General features: G+C 33.0%; 1 protein-coding gene and 1 pseudogene across 1 annotated transcript; one reads left to right on the forward strand and one right to left on the reverse strand.

Annotated features, from left to right (window-relative positions):
- Positions 1-4,337: 4,337 nt before the first annotated feature.
- LOC112803738 (small ribosomal subunit protein uS15-like) lies at positions 4,338-6,278 on the forward strand (annotated as a pseudogene).
- Positions 6,279-11,777: 5,499 nt separating this feature from the next.
- Positions 11,778-17,036, reverse strand: LOC112803746 (uncharacterized). The gene is made up of 8 exons (XM_025847219.3): positions 16,475-17,036; positions 16,033-16,158; positions 15,240-15,338; positions 14,513-14,655; positions 13,985-14,093; positions 13,771-13,878; positions 12,461-12,601; positions 11,778-12,379 (listed from the first exon to the last, which is right to left on the reverse strand). The coding sequence occupies exons 1-8, from the start codon at positions 16,544-16,546 to the stop codon at positions 11,972-11,974; spliced, it is 1,206 nt and encodes a 401-aa protein (XP_025703004.1). The 5' UTR covers positions 16,547-17,036; the 3' UTR covers positions 11,778-11,971.
- Between the last annotated feature and the right edge of the window lie 567 nt (positions 17,037-17,603).

Below are 17,603 nucleotides of genomic sequence, written 5' to 3' on the forward strand. Positions count from 1 at the left end.
ATTTCAGTTTATGCACTAAGGTTATATAACTAAAATGCTTCCCAAGGATCTTAATCACGATGGCCTCCTTGTAGGGTTCAAATAGAGCATGTCTAGCCTCCTCAAAAAACCTTACCTTTGGAGGCATTAGGTCGCCTTGTTTTCCCGTGACAACCTCCATTGAATCGCCATCTAAGTCATTAACCCTAGTAAGCTCCAAGGATTCAGAGGAACCAACCATCTTACAACGGAATGAAACCTTCGGAGCCACCCTAAAATTACCCTATTGAAAATTCTCTTTGTCACTTGATGCAATCATGCAGCCCCCTCCCCCCAATTAGGGGTCGAAATAGGGGCCATGCCAGACTTTACTCTTAACAGGCCAGGCCTGTAATAGAGTATATTGACCTAAGCCTGGCCTGTAGCCTGGTATAGGCTTTTTAATGAGTACTGAGCCTGACCTGTTATTAAATCTGGCTTGGCCTGAAGCCTGTCAATAGGCCTATTTTTTTATAATAATTAAATTTAAGATATAATTTAATTTTTAAAATTATAAAATATAAAATAATAAATTTATGGACAATATTGATACAAAATAAAGACAAAATATCGATAAATGCTATCATTGATTAAAAAAAGATAATATATATGGAATATATTTCCACTTGGCTACTTCCAAAATATGTAACATATCAAAATAAAAGACTTCATCAACATCAAGAGTTGTAACAAACTAACTAAATATAATATCAAATAAAAGCTAATAACTACTTAAATCAAAACACAGTAAAAGAAATGTTGGACAATTAATTGATTAACCCTCCAAACTTGACAGTGATTTAATCTTCCTGTTCCAACACCTTAAAAAAAAGCAAACATACACATATCATTAGATTTTTAAATACTATAAATGTAACAAATGCTTTTTTAATTAGTACAAAAAAAAATGTTCAAAATAAAATTGTGGTCATAATCTTAGTATAAATTATATGATACCTCATTTATATATCATGAAAATTCAACTTTATTATTCTAACTACTCACATCATACGAATATCAATGTTCTCACATTTAAAAAGAGAAAATATGTTCTATAACATAGATACTTAGTCAAAAAGAGAAATATTAGAAAGTTGATTTTTACCTTTGGTTTTTTCTTCAAACCATACTTGTTCCAAAGTCAATCTCCTCCACAAATGAGAGCTTCAATGGATTCTTGATTTAGTCAAGAATGATATTCATCAATAACTCTTCCTCCAGCACTAAATGAAGACTATAAAGCCAACGTTAAGACAGGAATTGCTAATATGTCCACTGCCATTTTAGATAAAACCTTGAACTTCAGGCTATTATTTTTCCACCACTCCAAAGCACTAAAAGACTTAGAATTGCCTTTAGGAATGTAAGCACTCTCATCAAGATAAACTTCTAATTCTGATTTTGTTGGATGAATAGCTTCTTTTTTCCGAACCATATTCAATATTTTATCAATTCCACTAATTTCAGAACTAACCACATTAGAAGAAGCAACTAGATCATTAGTGTTAACTCCACTCATTATTGTATCACCATGACACTCTTCAGTATATTCATCATATATTTATTGCAATGTATTCTTCACTTTTTCAATATTTTTAGCAGTCACATGGTCAGGTTTGTAAATTAAAGAAAAACAGAATTTAATAACATGTAATTTGCATCTAGGATCCAAAACACAAGTAAGAGACATTACCATATTGCATTCTCCCCAATATTTGTCAAACTTTTCTTTCATTGAGGTTGCCATTTCTCTTATGAAGGAATCTCTATCTTCAATAGCATCATCAATTACTTGTTTCACCCTTCAAATTTCAGGAAAGTACAAATTTGCAGTAGGCATGAGGAGCAAGATTATAAACTTTTAAAAGTTTGCAAATCTTCTCAACTTTTCTCCAATCCTCTTACGATGGTTCGTAACTATAGTGGGGTTCTCTTTTCTTATACACAGAAAACACATATTTAAACTTCAAAGCCACAGATAAGATATTGTAAGTAGAATTTCATCTTATGGGACAATCAATGATGATTTTTTTTTCCTTCAAATGCTTGTTCTCAAGAATCTCAACAAATATTTTAAATCTTAAATAATTAAAATGGACATACTTGACACTTTCACGAACTTTGTGAATAATACCTTTAATTTTACCTAACCCATCTTGTACCAACAAATTCAGAATGTGTGCACAACACTTAACATGAAACAAACTACCACTAACACGTAATGAGTTGTTATTTGAAATAGTATTCTTAAGAGCCCTTAGACATGAATCATTATAGGAAGCATTGTCAACAGATACTGAGAAGACTTTGTTTTTAATTTCCCAAGTCTTCAAACACTTGAAAATAACATCCACAACATCGATGCCACCTCTAGGAGCAGGTACCTTAACAAAATTCAAAACCCTTTTTTGAAGATTTCACCTTACATCAATAAAGTGACTTGTACTAACACCTTGTAACAAAGTCTTCAATTGTTTCTTTTCTATCTCATATATTGCCAAGCAATCACTTCGAGCAGTTTCGTGAGAAATTGTATAAAATTCAGAATTAGCGTATTGAAAGCCCCACATCCAAACTTCATCCTCAACAATGCTAAAAGGATGCTCATGAATCATAATTGCTATAGCAATTATTTGTCTCATTTTTTCTTGAGAATGTCTTACACGTGGTGTTACAAAGGGAATAACACTTGAATTGAAAGGTTGAAATGGAATCAATGGTTCCTTCTTTTGTACAGCAACATGCAATCTCTTTTGTAAGCAACTACTAGAATGCCTCCATAAATGTGAAGTACTAGCTCCTTTTCCAGCATAAGAAAACATAGATTTGTAATATTTGTAAATGAGCAATGCTAGGGGGCCAGCAACATTTGTAATTGGTAGCCATTAACTAGCCATTAATGATGATTTGATGGTGTGAGATTGGTGTGAGATTTCATCCAATGGCTCACCTTTCTTTGCTGGTTACATGCTGGCCAAAATGCAATAAAATTGCTGGCCCCTAGACTTTTCTTTTGTAAATAGCTTTTGTACCTTCAGAACTTTCAACTTGATCAAAATCGTCCCAAATTGGTGAAGTCTTCTTCATTGGTTGACTTGTAATAGTTGTTGTCTGTGTTGGTGCTGATGTAGTTGTTGGTGTTTGTAATGGTGTATCTATTGTTGGCATTATCGGTACTGACCGATTAATTTCTTCTCCATTTAAAAAAATAGAATTGGCCAATGCATCACTTGGAGTTACAGATTCAGCCATTTCTAAAGCCTATTGTAAACAAAAAATAACCGACAACATTATCTCATGATTTTTTTTACTTTCATTATATCAATGGCATAAAGTAAGAACCTTTCAATGAAAAAAATTGATAAAATTTTATGTTCAAAAAAGTAGAAACAGTATCACAACACAAACAAAAAATTGAACTTAAAAAAGATCTTTGACAGAATAAAACCCTAATTGATGAAAAAATAATGAGTAATGCTATTTGTACACCAAATCAGCCACTAAAATTAGTTACTAAGGTATTTGTGTATAAATACATGTGTAATTTAATTTATTTTCAATGTGTATTTGTATTTCAACATATATTTTATACTAGTGGCTGATTTTGGTGTACACGTAGCATAACCTAAAAATAATTAATATTATAACAACAAATATAAAAAATAATGACATGAAAAAAAAAAAAGAAGTACCTACAGTTAAAGGAAGAGAAGATAAAGAGGATGGTAGTCGAGTAGAAGAGGTGTAAAGTGAAGAAGAGAAGAGAAAATGACCGTGTGTATGTTTGTTTCTTTATTAATGTGGAGGAAAAGTTTTAGAATTATTTTATTTGATTGACTTTTGATATTCCAACATCAAAGATTGAAGATATTAAGAAAATAAAAATACACATATATTATTAAAAAGATAAATAATTTAGTGGATAAAGATATTTTCATATGATAAAAAATCTAAGTTTAACTCTTTTCAATAGACTTTTTTAATAATTTAGTGGATAAAGGTGTTTTTACTAAACCTGACCTTTTAAAAAATATAGACTTTTTTAATAATTTAAACATGTGCATATTTTCTACTTTTTTAATAACTTAAGTCTGGACCTATTTTTTATAGGCCAGGCTACAGACCACCTCGCCTATTTCCATCACACTCCACCCAATTTTCACCATTTACTCCTCTCTCCTTCATTTTAATTAAATATTACGTAGAAACAATATACTATCGCATAAGTGTAATTAAAATATTATTTTAATATAAAAGTTTAATTAAATAATAATGTGAAATTTTTTAATATATCAAAATTAAACAACTTAAAAAATCTTATAAAGTATACTATTTTCTGTTAGGTTTTTTGCAAACGACGTAGCAGAAGGGGTACTGTTAAATAGGAACCAGCTATTTAGGTAAAGAGATTCGCATACATAAATTAGGGTTTTCGAGAAGCCGTCGTCGCCGAAGAAGAGGAGCAGCAGCACAGTCACTTCTCCTTCTGCAACCCTAATCCCACCTCGCCACCATGGGTCGTATGCACAGTCGCGGGTTCGTTTCCATTCTCTCATTCTTCTTCTTCTTCTTCTTATTCTTCTTCTTCTTCAATAATATAACATGAACACCCGCTTCTTCCTGTGGTTTCAGTAAGGGTATTTCCTCTTCTGCTTTGCCTTACAAGAGGACCCCTCCTAGCTGGCTCAAGATCTCTTCTCAAGATGTAATTTTCATAACATTTCATATACGTCGCATTGTTCAAAATTGTTTTTTGTTTGTTTATTTGTTCCCTTCAATTTAATTTAAATTTGTGGTTGATTTTTCAGGTGGAGGAGAATATATGCAAGTTCGCGAAGAAGGGTTTGACCCCATCCCAGATTGGTGTCATTCTTCGAGACTCACACGGTATTGCTCAGGTCAAGAGCGTCACCGGAAGCAAAATCCTCCGCATTCTCAAAGCTCACGGTAATCTTTAATATCAAATCTCAGTTTTTTTTTCCATTAGGGTTCTGGGGTTTTATTGTAAAAAAATCAATTTTTATTTTCGCCCGCTGGGATTTTGGTATTTTAGGACTTGCCCCTGAGATTCCTGAGGATCTCTACCATTTGATCAAGAAGGCAGTGTCGATTAGGAAGCATCTTGAGAGGAACAGAAAGGACAAGGACTCCAAGTTCAGGTTGATTCTTGTTGAGAGCAGAATCCACAGACTTGCTCGAGACCAAGAAGCTCCCACCTGTGTGGAAGTAGTAAGTGCCTTTGAACACTATCAATTGTTTGATTTCCCTAATTGCTTAATTCGTGATTACTCTTTGAGGATAGTCTTAATCAATTGGCTTAGTTTGCTAGAAAATTGTATCTAGTATATGGCATTTTAGCTAGAATTGTGATATAGGTTAACTATATGCTATTTATTGGATAGCAACTGGTTTCTCTGTCAATGCACTATGATATCTTTTCTATGCACACATAGCCAGCCATTCTTATATGGGAAGCTTGGTAATATTTTTCTATAATTTTCGACACGCGCACACTTCTTGCTAGTCCAATAGTGGGAAGTGGACAACTAGACATGCATTCTTGTAAATGGTGCTTTGTACTTCCTCCATTTTGACTTGTATCTTGATACGATACAATTTCAGTGTATTGGATACAAGTTTTTATCCTGTTACATTGATTTATGAATGTTTTGAACACGTCAAATGAATTGATGAGGAATGTAGGCAGTAATATGCCGGTATGGTAGAACGTTAGATACATGTATTATATTATGCTTGGTCATGATTACATATCTGATTACATATCTGTTTGTGTTCTCTGCTTGTTATGCATCCATGTAAAGAGTATTATTATGCTCACTAGTCCTTGTAAATTTGTGTTTTTAATTGCCTATCTTCCCCATTTGTTTAGAACAATAAAACTGTCTGCCCTGTTATTAATAGTGTCATTGGTTATATGCAGCGAATCAACAACTGCCAGCACTCTGGTTGCATAGAGATTGATTGGATTTTCATCTTTTCTGCTTCTCTCTGCGGTTGCTGCTGGAGTACTAGTAGTTGCCATATGATTGAGGGTTTATTAGGAGGATAGATAGGGATGTGGTGTCTTAGTGTTTGCTGAGGATACTTGAGCTTGTTTAATTCATGGATGTGTTGTCATTTTCTATTTTAATTGTTTTAATTAAAGAACGAGCTGCTGTCATTTCAAGACATGGCTGACTGCAGTTTTCGGTTTTTATTAATGTATGCTTAAAAGTTTTGAAGAATCGCACCTTTTACCACGTTTGCTCATCTTATGAATTTCGTTTCTGAAGACATCTTTTTTTCCCCATTAATAGCCGGGGTCAAATCAAAACCAGAGCAGGAGAGTAAATCAGTAAATCATGGTAGTTTTTCTTCGTTTTCTAGGAACTCCACAGCATGGATAATGTATATTTTGGGAGTTATATTGATGTTTTCCGAGATTTTGGTAAGTGCAGCAAAATAAGCAGATCGGCGATACAGCCAATACTGTCAGAACTTGTGCCCGAAAAATGATATTGGCGTAATATTGGGAATTCATGAATCCTAGATTGAACAAATTACAAGTATTTCTTAACTATTATTTTCTATCCATTCAAATGTTACATTCTGAATTAAACTATTATTAAGCACACCTGAGATCAAATTGGAGGTGCGATTCAGATGACCGAGCGTAAGTCCGTCTTGTTTAAGTACAATGTAAATATTTTTGGGCAGATGAACAAAATTATATATGAAAGAATTTGAAAGGAGCAAAAGTATATACCAAAAGTTGGTAAATATCAAAGTATCTTCCAAGATGATTTTTGATGGACAAAAGTGTCATGTTAGAAAGAGTTTGATATTTATAAATTTTTGGTGTGTATTTTTATCCATAAAAAATAATTTCAAAGTGTATTTTGATATGAAAAATGTTACTTGTGCAATAAAATTCAGTCTTCAATCAGACTTTAATATTATTTAATTATTTTTTAATTAAAACGTATTTTTATTTTTTAGATACATATTTATAATTAAGATTAATTTAAATTTTAAAAATTAAAATTTTTCTAACTTACTATCCGTTTCATAGTTAGTTATTGTTTCCTTCTTTTACGTTTCTTATTCCTTCTCTCTCTGTAATACGATTTTCTTTTTTTTTTCTATTCTTCTATCTCGTTCTTCGCTTCTTTCTTATAGTGGCCATAATTTGTTTTTCAATTGTAACACATCTAAAATTATTAACTTATATAGACAGTTTTTGAAATACATCCAAAATCATAAATCTAAAATTTAAATTTAAACATTAAAAAATAATTGTAACACATCTAAAATTATGAAATGATATACAAAATATTTCTAAAACACATTCAAAATCATAAATAAAAAATTTAAATTCTTGCAGTGGCTGTAATTGCAGATATAACAGTGTTGACAATTTGAGGATTGTGATTCTTTAAGTTGTTCTTCTATCTAATCTATCCTCCAATGCAAATTAGGATGTTGTACATGACATGCAAAATCAATGTGATTGAATAACTAAACAGATACATACGATTAACTATAAATCACTTTCTCTTAAATACATCCAAAATACCTGAGGTCCACTTCCGACAAAGAAGGATTAGCGACGCTAATGAGGACTAATGTGACAAGGAGTAGGACGAAGCGAGGCTACGGCCTGAGCGGCGAGGAGGAAGGGATGCTAAGGACGAGCGAGGCAGATGATGGCGTTGCTTCTGAAGCGGAAGAACAGCGCTGGGGATGACGCAGCGGCGCCGAAGAGGACGGCGGCGTGTACGAATAATTACACGGACGAATTAAAATTTTTAATTTTACTGAATTTATATTTTTGGAAGTGTATTTAAACGATAATCGGTTAATAGTTAAAAATAATAAAACTGACAACAGAAATTTTAAATTTTAAATTTTAGTTTGTATTTTAGATGTGTATTCAATTTTAAAAAGACACTAAATCTATTTAAATGTGTTTGTTCTACTTTTTTAAATTATTATAATAAAAAGCTGAATATTATACAATTTTTAAAGGATATCTAGTTGAGTTATTTTGATATTTATAAATTTGTGTATTTTTATCCATATCAAACTTTCATGTATATTTTTGTTTATTTATTCAATTATTTTTTGACATTTTACAATAGACTCTTGGGTGGTGAAAGTTAGCTACAATTATTGTAATGCAATTTTGCTTTAAAAGGTGTAAGGTATAGTTAAAATTAAAATTTTTTATTTTTTATTATCTAACAATAATTTTTTATTTGAAAAACAAGACTCCTTATTAAGTAAGGAGTATTGCAATCTTTGTTAATTAAAAATTTTTAGTTCTTTATTTATTATATTTTATATCAATGATTTAGAATTTAGATTTAAAGTTTAGAATTTAGGATTTAAAATTTAGGGTTTAGGGTTTATAGTAATTATCAAAACTGAGTCAGTAATTGAACCAGTCAAACTACTAAGTCACTAGATTACTTGTTCAATCGGTTAACCTGATCATAATTAAATAATTATATAAAATTTTACTATTATCTTGATAATAAGTGTCTTTATTATTTTTATACTATAGTAACTATAATGTCTTATTTTAATAATTTATTAATTAGTTTATATCTATTATATTATTATATACTACAAGTCTACAACTATTTATTAAGAAGATATATTGTGATGAGTAAATTTTTTTTCTTAATTTATAAATTTCTAATAAAATTTTATATTTATAATAATATTTATACATAATTAAAAATATAATTAATTTAAAAATGAGTGATAAAATACAATAAAATTGATAATGAAAACATTATCAAGTTATTATTATATATATAATAATTAGCACATACAGGAGCAAAGAATAACATAGCTTGGTGGCAAGCCACGTAGTCTTTAATGCTAAGGTTATGGGATTAAATCATTTCGCACTGGAGTACGGAGGACCTTCGGAGCGTTGGTTCACGGAACAACCCACCCCGGTTTCACGAGTTTTGGTTAAATTGGCTAGTTTCATGCGAGTTTTTGTCGAACCAGCCGGTTCTCAGTGATTCAATGGCTTGTTTGGTCCACGTTGCTATCCGAACCCTCCAGACCATCAATTCACCGATTTTCCAATCAAATTGATTGATTTGGTTTGGTTCTGATAACCATGGTTTAGAGTTTAGAGTTTAGAATTTAAGATTTAGATTTTAGAATTCAAGAACTATATTCGTTAGTTTCATGGGAGCACAGTAACATTCGCCCAAAAAAGTTTGATCAAATTAAAAATATTATCAAATAGTAAAAAATATTTTTACAATTTAGAAAGAAATTTTATCGCATTACTATTGTACTATCTATGTTATATGGATTGGAATGTTAGACAATAAAAAATAAGTATGATCATAATTTAATATGGCAGATGAGGATGTATGGATGCACAACCAAATAAGTATCGGACAAAATAAGAAACGAATATATAAAGGGTCACTCTAGTACAGAGGACCATCAGAGCGCTGGTTCACGGAATGACCTAGCCTGATTCACGGGTTTGGGTTGAATCGATTGATTTCATACAAGTTTCTGTCGAACCGGCCAGCTCTCAGCGGTTCGATTGCTTGTTCAGTTTGTGTTGCTACCCGAACTAGCCAAACCACAGGTTCACTGATTTTCTAATCAAACTGATCGATTCGATCCAGTTCTGATAACTATGGTTTAAAATTTAGGGTTTAGGATTTAAGATTTAGACTTTAAAATTCAAGAACTATACTTGTTAGTTTTGTCGGAGCACAGTGACATTGACCCAAAAAAAATTTGATCAAATTAAAAATATTATCAAATAGTAAAAAATATTTTTACAATTTAGGAAGAAATTTTATCGCATTACTATTGTACTACTACTATCTATCTTATATGGATTGGTGTGTTAGACAATAAAAAATGAGTATGATCATAAGTTAATATGGCAGCGATGAGGATGCTTGGATGCACAATCAAATAAGTATTGGACAAAATAAGAAACGAATATATAAAGGGTCACTCTAGTACGGAGGACCTTCAGACCGCTGCTGGTTCACGGAATGATCCGGTCCAATTCACGGGTTTGGGTTGAATTGGCCTATTTTCAGCGGTTCAATTGCTTGTTCGGTCCGTGTTGTTACCTGAACCAGCCAAACCACCAATTCACTAATTTTTCAATCAAACTGACCGATTCGATCTGGTTCTGATAACTATGGTTTAAAGTTTAGAATTTACGATTTAAGATTTAGACTTTAGAATTCAAGAATTATACTCGTTAGTTTCGTCGGACCACAGTGACATTTATCCAAAAAGAGTTTGATCAAATTAAAAATATTATCATATAATAAAAAATATTTTTACAATTTAGGGAGAAATTTTATCGCATTACTATTGTACTATCTATATTATATGGATTGAAGTGTTAGAGAATAAAAAATGAGTATGATCATAGTTTAATATGGCAACGATGAGAATGCTTGGATGCGTAACCAAATAAGTATTGAAGAAAGTAAGAAACGAATATGTAAAGGGTCACTATAATATGTCTATGTTACAGTGGCTATGGTATATTAAAAAATGTTGTTAAAAATTAAAGTAACACTTCTTTATTATTTAACAATGCTTTTTAAAAAAGTGTTGTTAAAAAAAAGTATTACCAATATATGAATAAAAATGTGATTTTAATTCTAACAACACTTCACAGCCATTGGAGTCACCATAAACATTATTGAAATTCACCATATACAAAAGTAAAAGTTGATGTAATATGTATTGTAGAAAAAATATAAAATTCTGTTTAGATAGTTTAGATATGTGAAAAGAAGACCAACACACCATCTTGTTAGGAGTATAGATTAGTGGAATCATATGGAAAATAACAAGAGATGAAAAGTGTTACGAGGCATATTTGAAACAGACTTATGAATAAATGGGCTTTATGAATGAAGTCGAAGGTGATGGTGAGGGCATAATGTGCCTTCACGTCAGCTCCAAGACGGTAGTTAGGGGATACTTGCAAGAGATTTTGATGTCTAAGTCAGTCAAAATTTAAGCAGGCTTATGAGATTGGAATTGAGAAATACTTTTAATAGGGTATTTATCGGGAAGAGTGATGATCCTGAATTTTTATTTATAGATAACGGATGATTTCTTCTTTTTATTACATGGAAGTTAACCCACGTTGTGTAAATATTCCTTTGTGAATAATAACTGAAGTAGTGAGAGGAGCAGTGACTTGCTTCCCAAGTCGAGTCAAACTCAGATCAGAATACTTGTGCCCTAAATAGGTTGGGTAGGATAATCCGGGTAACTCCTGGACTGTTCTCCTTTAGTCTAATTAGGTTTCATTGGATATATTTAAGAGGGTCATCAGTTTATGTTGGGTCATGACTTTAATTATTTAGACAATAGTATGAACAAAAGATGTAAAATAATTAAAAGAGACTACACAAAAGGCATAATGATATTATTTTATTTATGTAACCAATTCTACTTACTGCAAGACTTTGTTGTTGTAGTCTAATAATAATAAAAATGTGAATTTTATTTACACTTTTTAAATGTTACTAAAATTTCATAGTTACTGATTGTATAATACCATTCCAGGATTCACCTCTCTTAGGCTAGCTAGGGTGTTAAACCCTTTGGTTGGTTCACAGGTTAAGAGAATATAATGGTATGATCAATTTCCAATTGTAATAAAGAATAATTTGCAAAGATAAAGAAGCAGTAGGAAATTTAACGAGAATACGCTCCAACAAGAAGACAAATTGTACAGAACAACTCCCAATAACAGCCATGAAGTACAAACATGAAGCCACCAAATTTGATGGCTCACAGTTTTACATCTAAATTTCAAATAACTTACAGATGAACATATCTCACTGCACTATCCAAAGGTTCTCAGAAATCCAATTCACAAAAGAGGTCGATCTTAGATAACTTCCCACCTTAGATAACTTGCCTAAATTCCAAAGAATATGTCGATAATATACAATGAACTGATATAACGAAGAAGATAAAAAAGAACAGCATATTCCCACATGAAATGTACACAAGTTTCTGTAGGCACAGTGTGTTTTTCCTTTGTGAAACCACTGGGAAAGACATATAACGCAACTTGGTGATTCAAATGACAGCATTCTTCGCATTCGAGTGGCTGGTTATCTAAATTATTGGATCCCGTGCTTTCAGGGCTATGAGGTATCTCACGCTCAGTGGATGGATTTCCTGAAGTTCCCTCACCATCCTTACGTGACTTGTCTGTATCATCTCCATTTTTTTCTTTGCCGGAACTTCCTCCAAGACCATCTTTTGGAATATTATGAACCAAGTCTGGCCTAGCTTCCACACCGACACGCCTGAGGTGCAACTGCCATGATACAGGTAAAGTTCAAACGTAAATCCAAGAGCACAAGACTATCCCAAGTAAAAATGAGAATAGAACAGATACCTGAAGATGTAAATTGACCTCATCTGGCCGTGAAAGGAAAGGAAAATCTCCACCCGTTTTCAAATATGCACGTCTAGCCTCCGGATACCTTTCACTCAATTGGTCTTTAAGTAGTTGAGGAATTGCACAGTAATCATTGGTCTTTAAGAATGGAGCAAGACCATGTGGGAAAACAAGAAATTTTAGTTATGTAATATCTTAGACCATACTATTTGTGTCATAGTTGAAAGGCAAACCAGAAATTAGATGGGCTTATGCATACATATAGTTATGCTTTTTTCTTCATGAAGTGAAAAGTAATATGTATAGACTTTCTGGTGGAACATGATAATAACTGTTAGCAGAATTCCGCAGATCAACTAGAGGGTAGGGCTGTTATAGAACTCAGATCTGGTAATAAAACAGCATGCTGAAAAAAGTGGGCAATTTACTTAGATAAAATATTTTGATCCCAATATTACCCAAATATCTTAGTTGAAAACAGGTTACACATAATTCGCTGGAGGCAGAAACGGATTAGGAGGTTACTCTGCCACAAGCTACTTCGTTGGAGGCTGCAACAAATTACTTGGTGAAGCATGATTCGTGAGTAGTTCATTGTTGGCAGCAGCAAATTACTTTGGGATCATAATCCGTGGCTCCCCGCAGTGAATTATGAACAAAAAGGTGTTTTGTTTGAGGGAGCAACGAATTAGGGTGTTGAACGAATTAATTTTTAGTACATGTACGTATAAACGAACTTTTAGAGTATAATACTCCAAAATTTTTAAAATACAGTATAGTGGATTAAGTCATTAAATACAATTTTGGAATATTGTATCTTCTCAACAATACTCCCATCAGCTATACTGTATTTAAAAAATTTTAGAGTACTATATAATAAAAATTCGTGTATAAATACAAGTATTAAAAACTAATTCATTCAACGCTTTGAACCACTCTTTTGTTCATAATCCGCTGGTGAGAGCCACGAATTATGATCCCAAAGTAATTCGCTACTGCCAACAACAAACTACACACGAATCATGCTTCCTCAAGTAATTCATTGCAGCCTCCAACGAATTAGCTTGTGGTATAATATCCTCCTCATTCATTTCTACGTCCAGCGAATTAAGTGTTTTTTCGTAGTTTGTTCTTGGGCCGAATTATATACATTCGTAAAAGGACAAAAGTGTAACCTGTTTGCAATTAGGACATTTAGGTAATATTGAGATAAAAACATTTTATTTAAGTAAATTGCCCGAAAAAAGTAAAAGAAAACCTTTCAGAAAAGCGCATGCTGTAAACAAATTAAGAATGAGATGACATACATCCATTATGGTGATAGCTGAATCTGAAAGAAGAAGGGGGCCAACTGAAGCATCAGCTGTTGTCAACGACAGTCTGGAGGCCAGGTCTTCTCTTGAGAGTGTTTCCACCTGAATTACATCACACATCATAGAATCAATTTTACAAAACAAATTATCCTTTGCTTGGAAAATAGAAAAGCTTAGACAAATGCATCCTATGCGAGATAAAGGTTACCTGAGAAACAACAAAGTCAACTGAATCCGCAATAAATGGTTCATGGGGACCATCACGAATTCCTGTTAAAACGTATCGCTTAAGCAAAAAAGAGGGGGTCCAACTCGCACTGTAAAAGCAAAAGTAAAACCAGATCAGTTATAGGAAATCACTATATCAAACAGATAATGCAGAGTTAATTTACAGTTTGTGTTTAAACTTTGAAGAAGGTCAGGGTAAAGGAGGATTGTTCCAAGATCAGCAAGTGCTTAAATTAGTGTTTGTAGAAAATGGGAAATCTACTGGGAAAATTTGGGATAAATTGTCTTCCATCAAAAAATGAACTCATCATGTTACACGGCAATGTGACACAGTGCTTGCAGTCCTATTTTGTATAGACAAAACTGAACAAGGATGCTTTTGTTGCTAGAATTTTACTAGGTCAGAATATATTGCAGTTTATCATTCAAAAATTAAAAGGCCAATCACAGGTATTTGCTAGTTTTCAAAACTATAATTACTCTCTGCAATAGAATACAAGAAAATTACATTGGAGCCCATGGCATTGCAGCAGAGAAACTCCGTGTCTCCAAAAATGTGTTTGATAGAACCAAAGACCGAACTCTTCTTGGACGATGCAGTGCAAAAAGTTGTGCCAGGAACCCACCAAGTGATGTTCCATATAGATGTATCTATCACATAGATGGTAAATTAGAATACTAAATACTTTTTTCTCAAGTTATCTGAATCAACGAAAAATTACAAGTCATAGACAAATGTTTGGAAATAGATGTTTATGCTAGGAGGAGAGATATGCTGTAAAAGGTATTGAAAACATGTATGATGTGTATGATGCAGAATACATTTCATACTCAACAATGCATTAGCCCCCTAATGAAAGAGTTAATAATTGAAAGAATAAGGGAAAGATCAGGGTTAGTTATTATCAAATAGCCAGTTAATGTTGTAACAGACTTAGTTACTGATGCGACTGCAATAGTTCATATAAATAGGAGTCTTCCCAATATTTTGAGAGCCAAGGAATCTGGAATGTCCTACGGGAGCTGTGGGAGACTTCTGTTGAGTGCATCGAATTGTTTGATACCCATATAAGCATAAGGTGGCTTCAAAAGCAAATAATTTATATATTTTAACATTTAGATAGAGACATTTCATAAAATTTTATGATGTAAAGCAGCTGAAAATGTCAAAAAGTAAAAATCAATTTGACACACAAAAGTTAGAGGTAGAAAGCAGTGAAAATTTGAGATCATACATGGTGTACATCAATAGCATCCAAGAACTTTTCAAATACTTGAATCCACTCTGTATGATTCCATACACGAGGAATGTCAACAGATATGACACGGTAACCCTGCAAAAAGTGAAGACTTCGGTTATCCTTCCAAACTTGCAATTTATGAGAACTACTGAAGGTCTTTACAACCAAGAAATAAACTAAAACTGATCAAACTCCTATTAGAAGGTAATACTTGACAATAATATTTTGTTGCAAAGCAGTTCTATTCATTAAGAACTTTGTATGTATAGTCTTGCAAATGCATAATCACTCCCTTACTAGAGAGTGGAGTGGATGATTTACAAAGAAGGGGTTCACAATCTAAAAGTTGATATATATCATGAGTCACAACAAATATCTTTTTTAATGCATCTACAGAATCCAATTAATAACAGTTGGAATCAGTTTTCGTTACAAATTAACGCTGTAAATAGATAGTTAGTAGACCCTTTAATAAACCAACACATTAGCATCAGTGTTTGTTATGATTGAAACATGAAGTGATAGCTAGCAGACCCGTTAATTAATCAACAGAAGTTAACCGTTTACTACATTTCATGCAGTTGTCTGATGTCTCGGCTATTGCTCTCTCTCTCTTGTTTAGCCGAGCTGCTTCTTTTATTTATTTATTTGTAGTTAGTCAGGTCATTGTGTAGCTTATAAAGTCAAAGGGTTACATCAAGCTTGTAGATTTATGCATGAGTTTATGTCGATACACACTGGATAAACATAGTAAGACAAATATTTAGGCTGCTGCAATGTTCAGTACCTTCATGGACAACGACATGATCTGTTTGTAGTATACATCAGCTGTTCCAGCTGTTCCAGGGAGACAAATAAGTGGAGGCACAGCTTTTGGACCGAAATCATAATATCGCCATTGCTTCGTGCCAATCTGCAAGAAGAGCAAGTCCCCACTCAAATTAGGTATGAACTATCAACTATGAACTATGAATTACTCAAGCAGAATCTAACTAAGAATGCTGCAACATGATTATCATCCTGAAAACCTTGTAGGATTCAGGGCATGAACCAATCCATTTCAAACAAAAGGCATCCATGTAATCTAAATTCTACCACTACAAAGCGCCAATTTATTAATGCTATCAAAGAACATCGAATCACCAACAAAAAAGAAAAAATAGTAAGCTATGGAATAAAACCTAGAACCAAATCAGAACGATAATTGAAAAAATGGAAAAAGAACGCACGGGGATTTTGTGAAGAGGGACTTGAGACTTGAAGTGGATGTAATCACCGGGCGCCGAAAAGACGCCTTTCATGGCTGAATTCTTGAGCCGCCGCCGAAGAGGTTCCTATCAATCCAATCTTGCCCGCCGCATCAGCGATCCAAGGTTGGTACTTTCCTTCAATGGCGTTGAACTTCTTTGAAGGAACCGATCTTTGTACCCCTGTTTTGTTGCTCGTAACTGTTTCTTTTTGGTTCTTCAATTACAGCGATGCACTCTAACAACTCCAGAAACACTAGCAGACACAAAACCAATGCATTATTGGGATTGGAATGGACTCCAAATGCACTCTCAAATCACGCTCTGTACAATTATTATTATTTACATTCACAGTGGATACATGTGGAATAATTCCATTGCATACTTAATCAACGTTAGTCATTAGGGACATCGCACGTGCTATTTAGGCAAAACGATATAATTATTCCTCTCATTAGCTTTTCAGTGAAACGAAAAAGTTCGGTGTGACTAACTATTTCAATGCAAAAAAAAAAAAAAAAATCAATTTCTTTAGGTAGGCAACGAATAATAAACTGTAAATTTGGTTAATATGAATAACGGAGGGTCAGTCTAAAATCAACCCAAACATTTTGGGCACATCTGATGCACTATGTAATTAAGATCATTGGATTATGTTAAAAAACATCCAACGATTGAGATGATGTTAATTTAAAACTTTTTAAAAATTAAATTAAAGGATATAATATGTTTCAAAATTCTAAAAAGACCTCTCCTCTTTTTTAGTGTAAAACAAAATTCTCCCTGCCTGTCTGCTAATTTGGATAAGGCAGACTAAAACGAAACCCTATTTTATCTCTGTGTGCTAATTTGGGAAACGCTTCCTTGGACGAATGCCGACGACATCATCCCGAATGCTGGCGTTATCAATGTTAGTGCCAAGAAGGCCATGACACCGATGTTGTTGAGAACAACGGTGAAGGGGAAGAGCAAGATTACATAGTTTAGGTGACAAAAAGACACAGATGGGGATATAACCATGTGTTACTGTGGTCATTGACGCCCCGTTGGTGGTTTCGAGTTCCTTCTCAAATCTCATAAGAATTTTTTTAATGCCAATTTCTGAGAAATC

This window comes from Arachis hypogaea, chromosome 1, assembly GCF_003086295.3.
Source record: "Arachis hypogaea cultivar Tifrunner chromosome 1, arahy.Tifrunner.gnm2.J5K5, whole genome shotgun sequence".
Lineage (NCBI taxonomy): Eukaryota > Viridiplantae > Streptophyta > Magnoliopsida > Fabales > Fabaceae > Arachis > Arachis hypogaea.

Excerpts from the sequence above, each read along its gene's own strand:
- LOC112803746 (XM_025847219.3), bottom strand. The coding sequence starts at position 16,546 with ATGAAAGGCGTCTTTTCGGCGCCCGGTGATTACATCCACTTCAAGTCT. Across the intron at positions 14,656-15,239 it reads ATGCTATTGATGTACACCAT|ATACATCTATATGGAACATC; the intron begins GTATGATCTCAA and ends TCTATGTGATAG. Across the intron at positions 14,094-14,512 it reads GCAATGCCATGGGCTCCAAT|TGCGAGTTGGACCCCCTCTT; the intron begins GTAATTTTCTTG and ends TTGCTTTTACAG.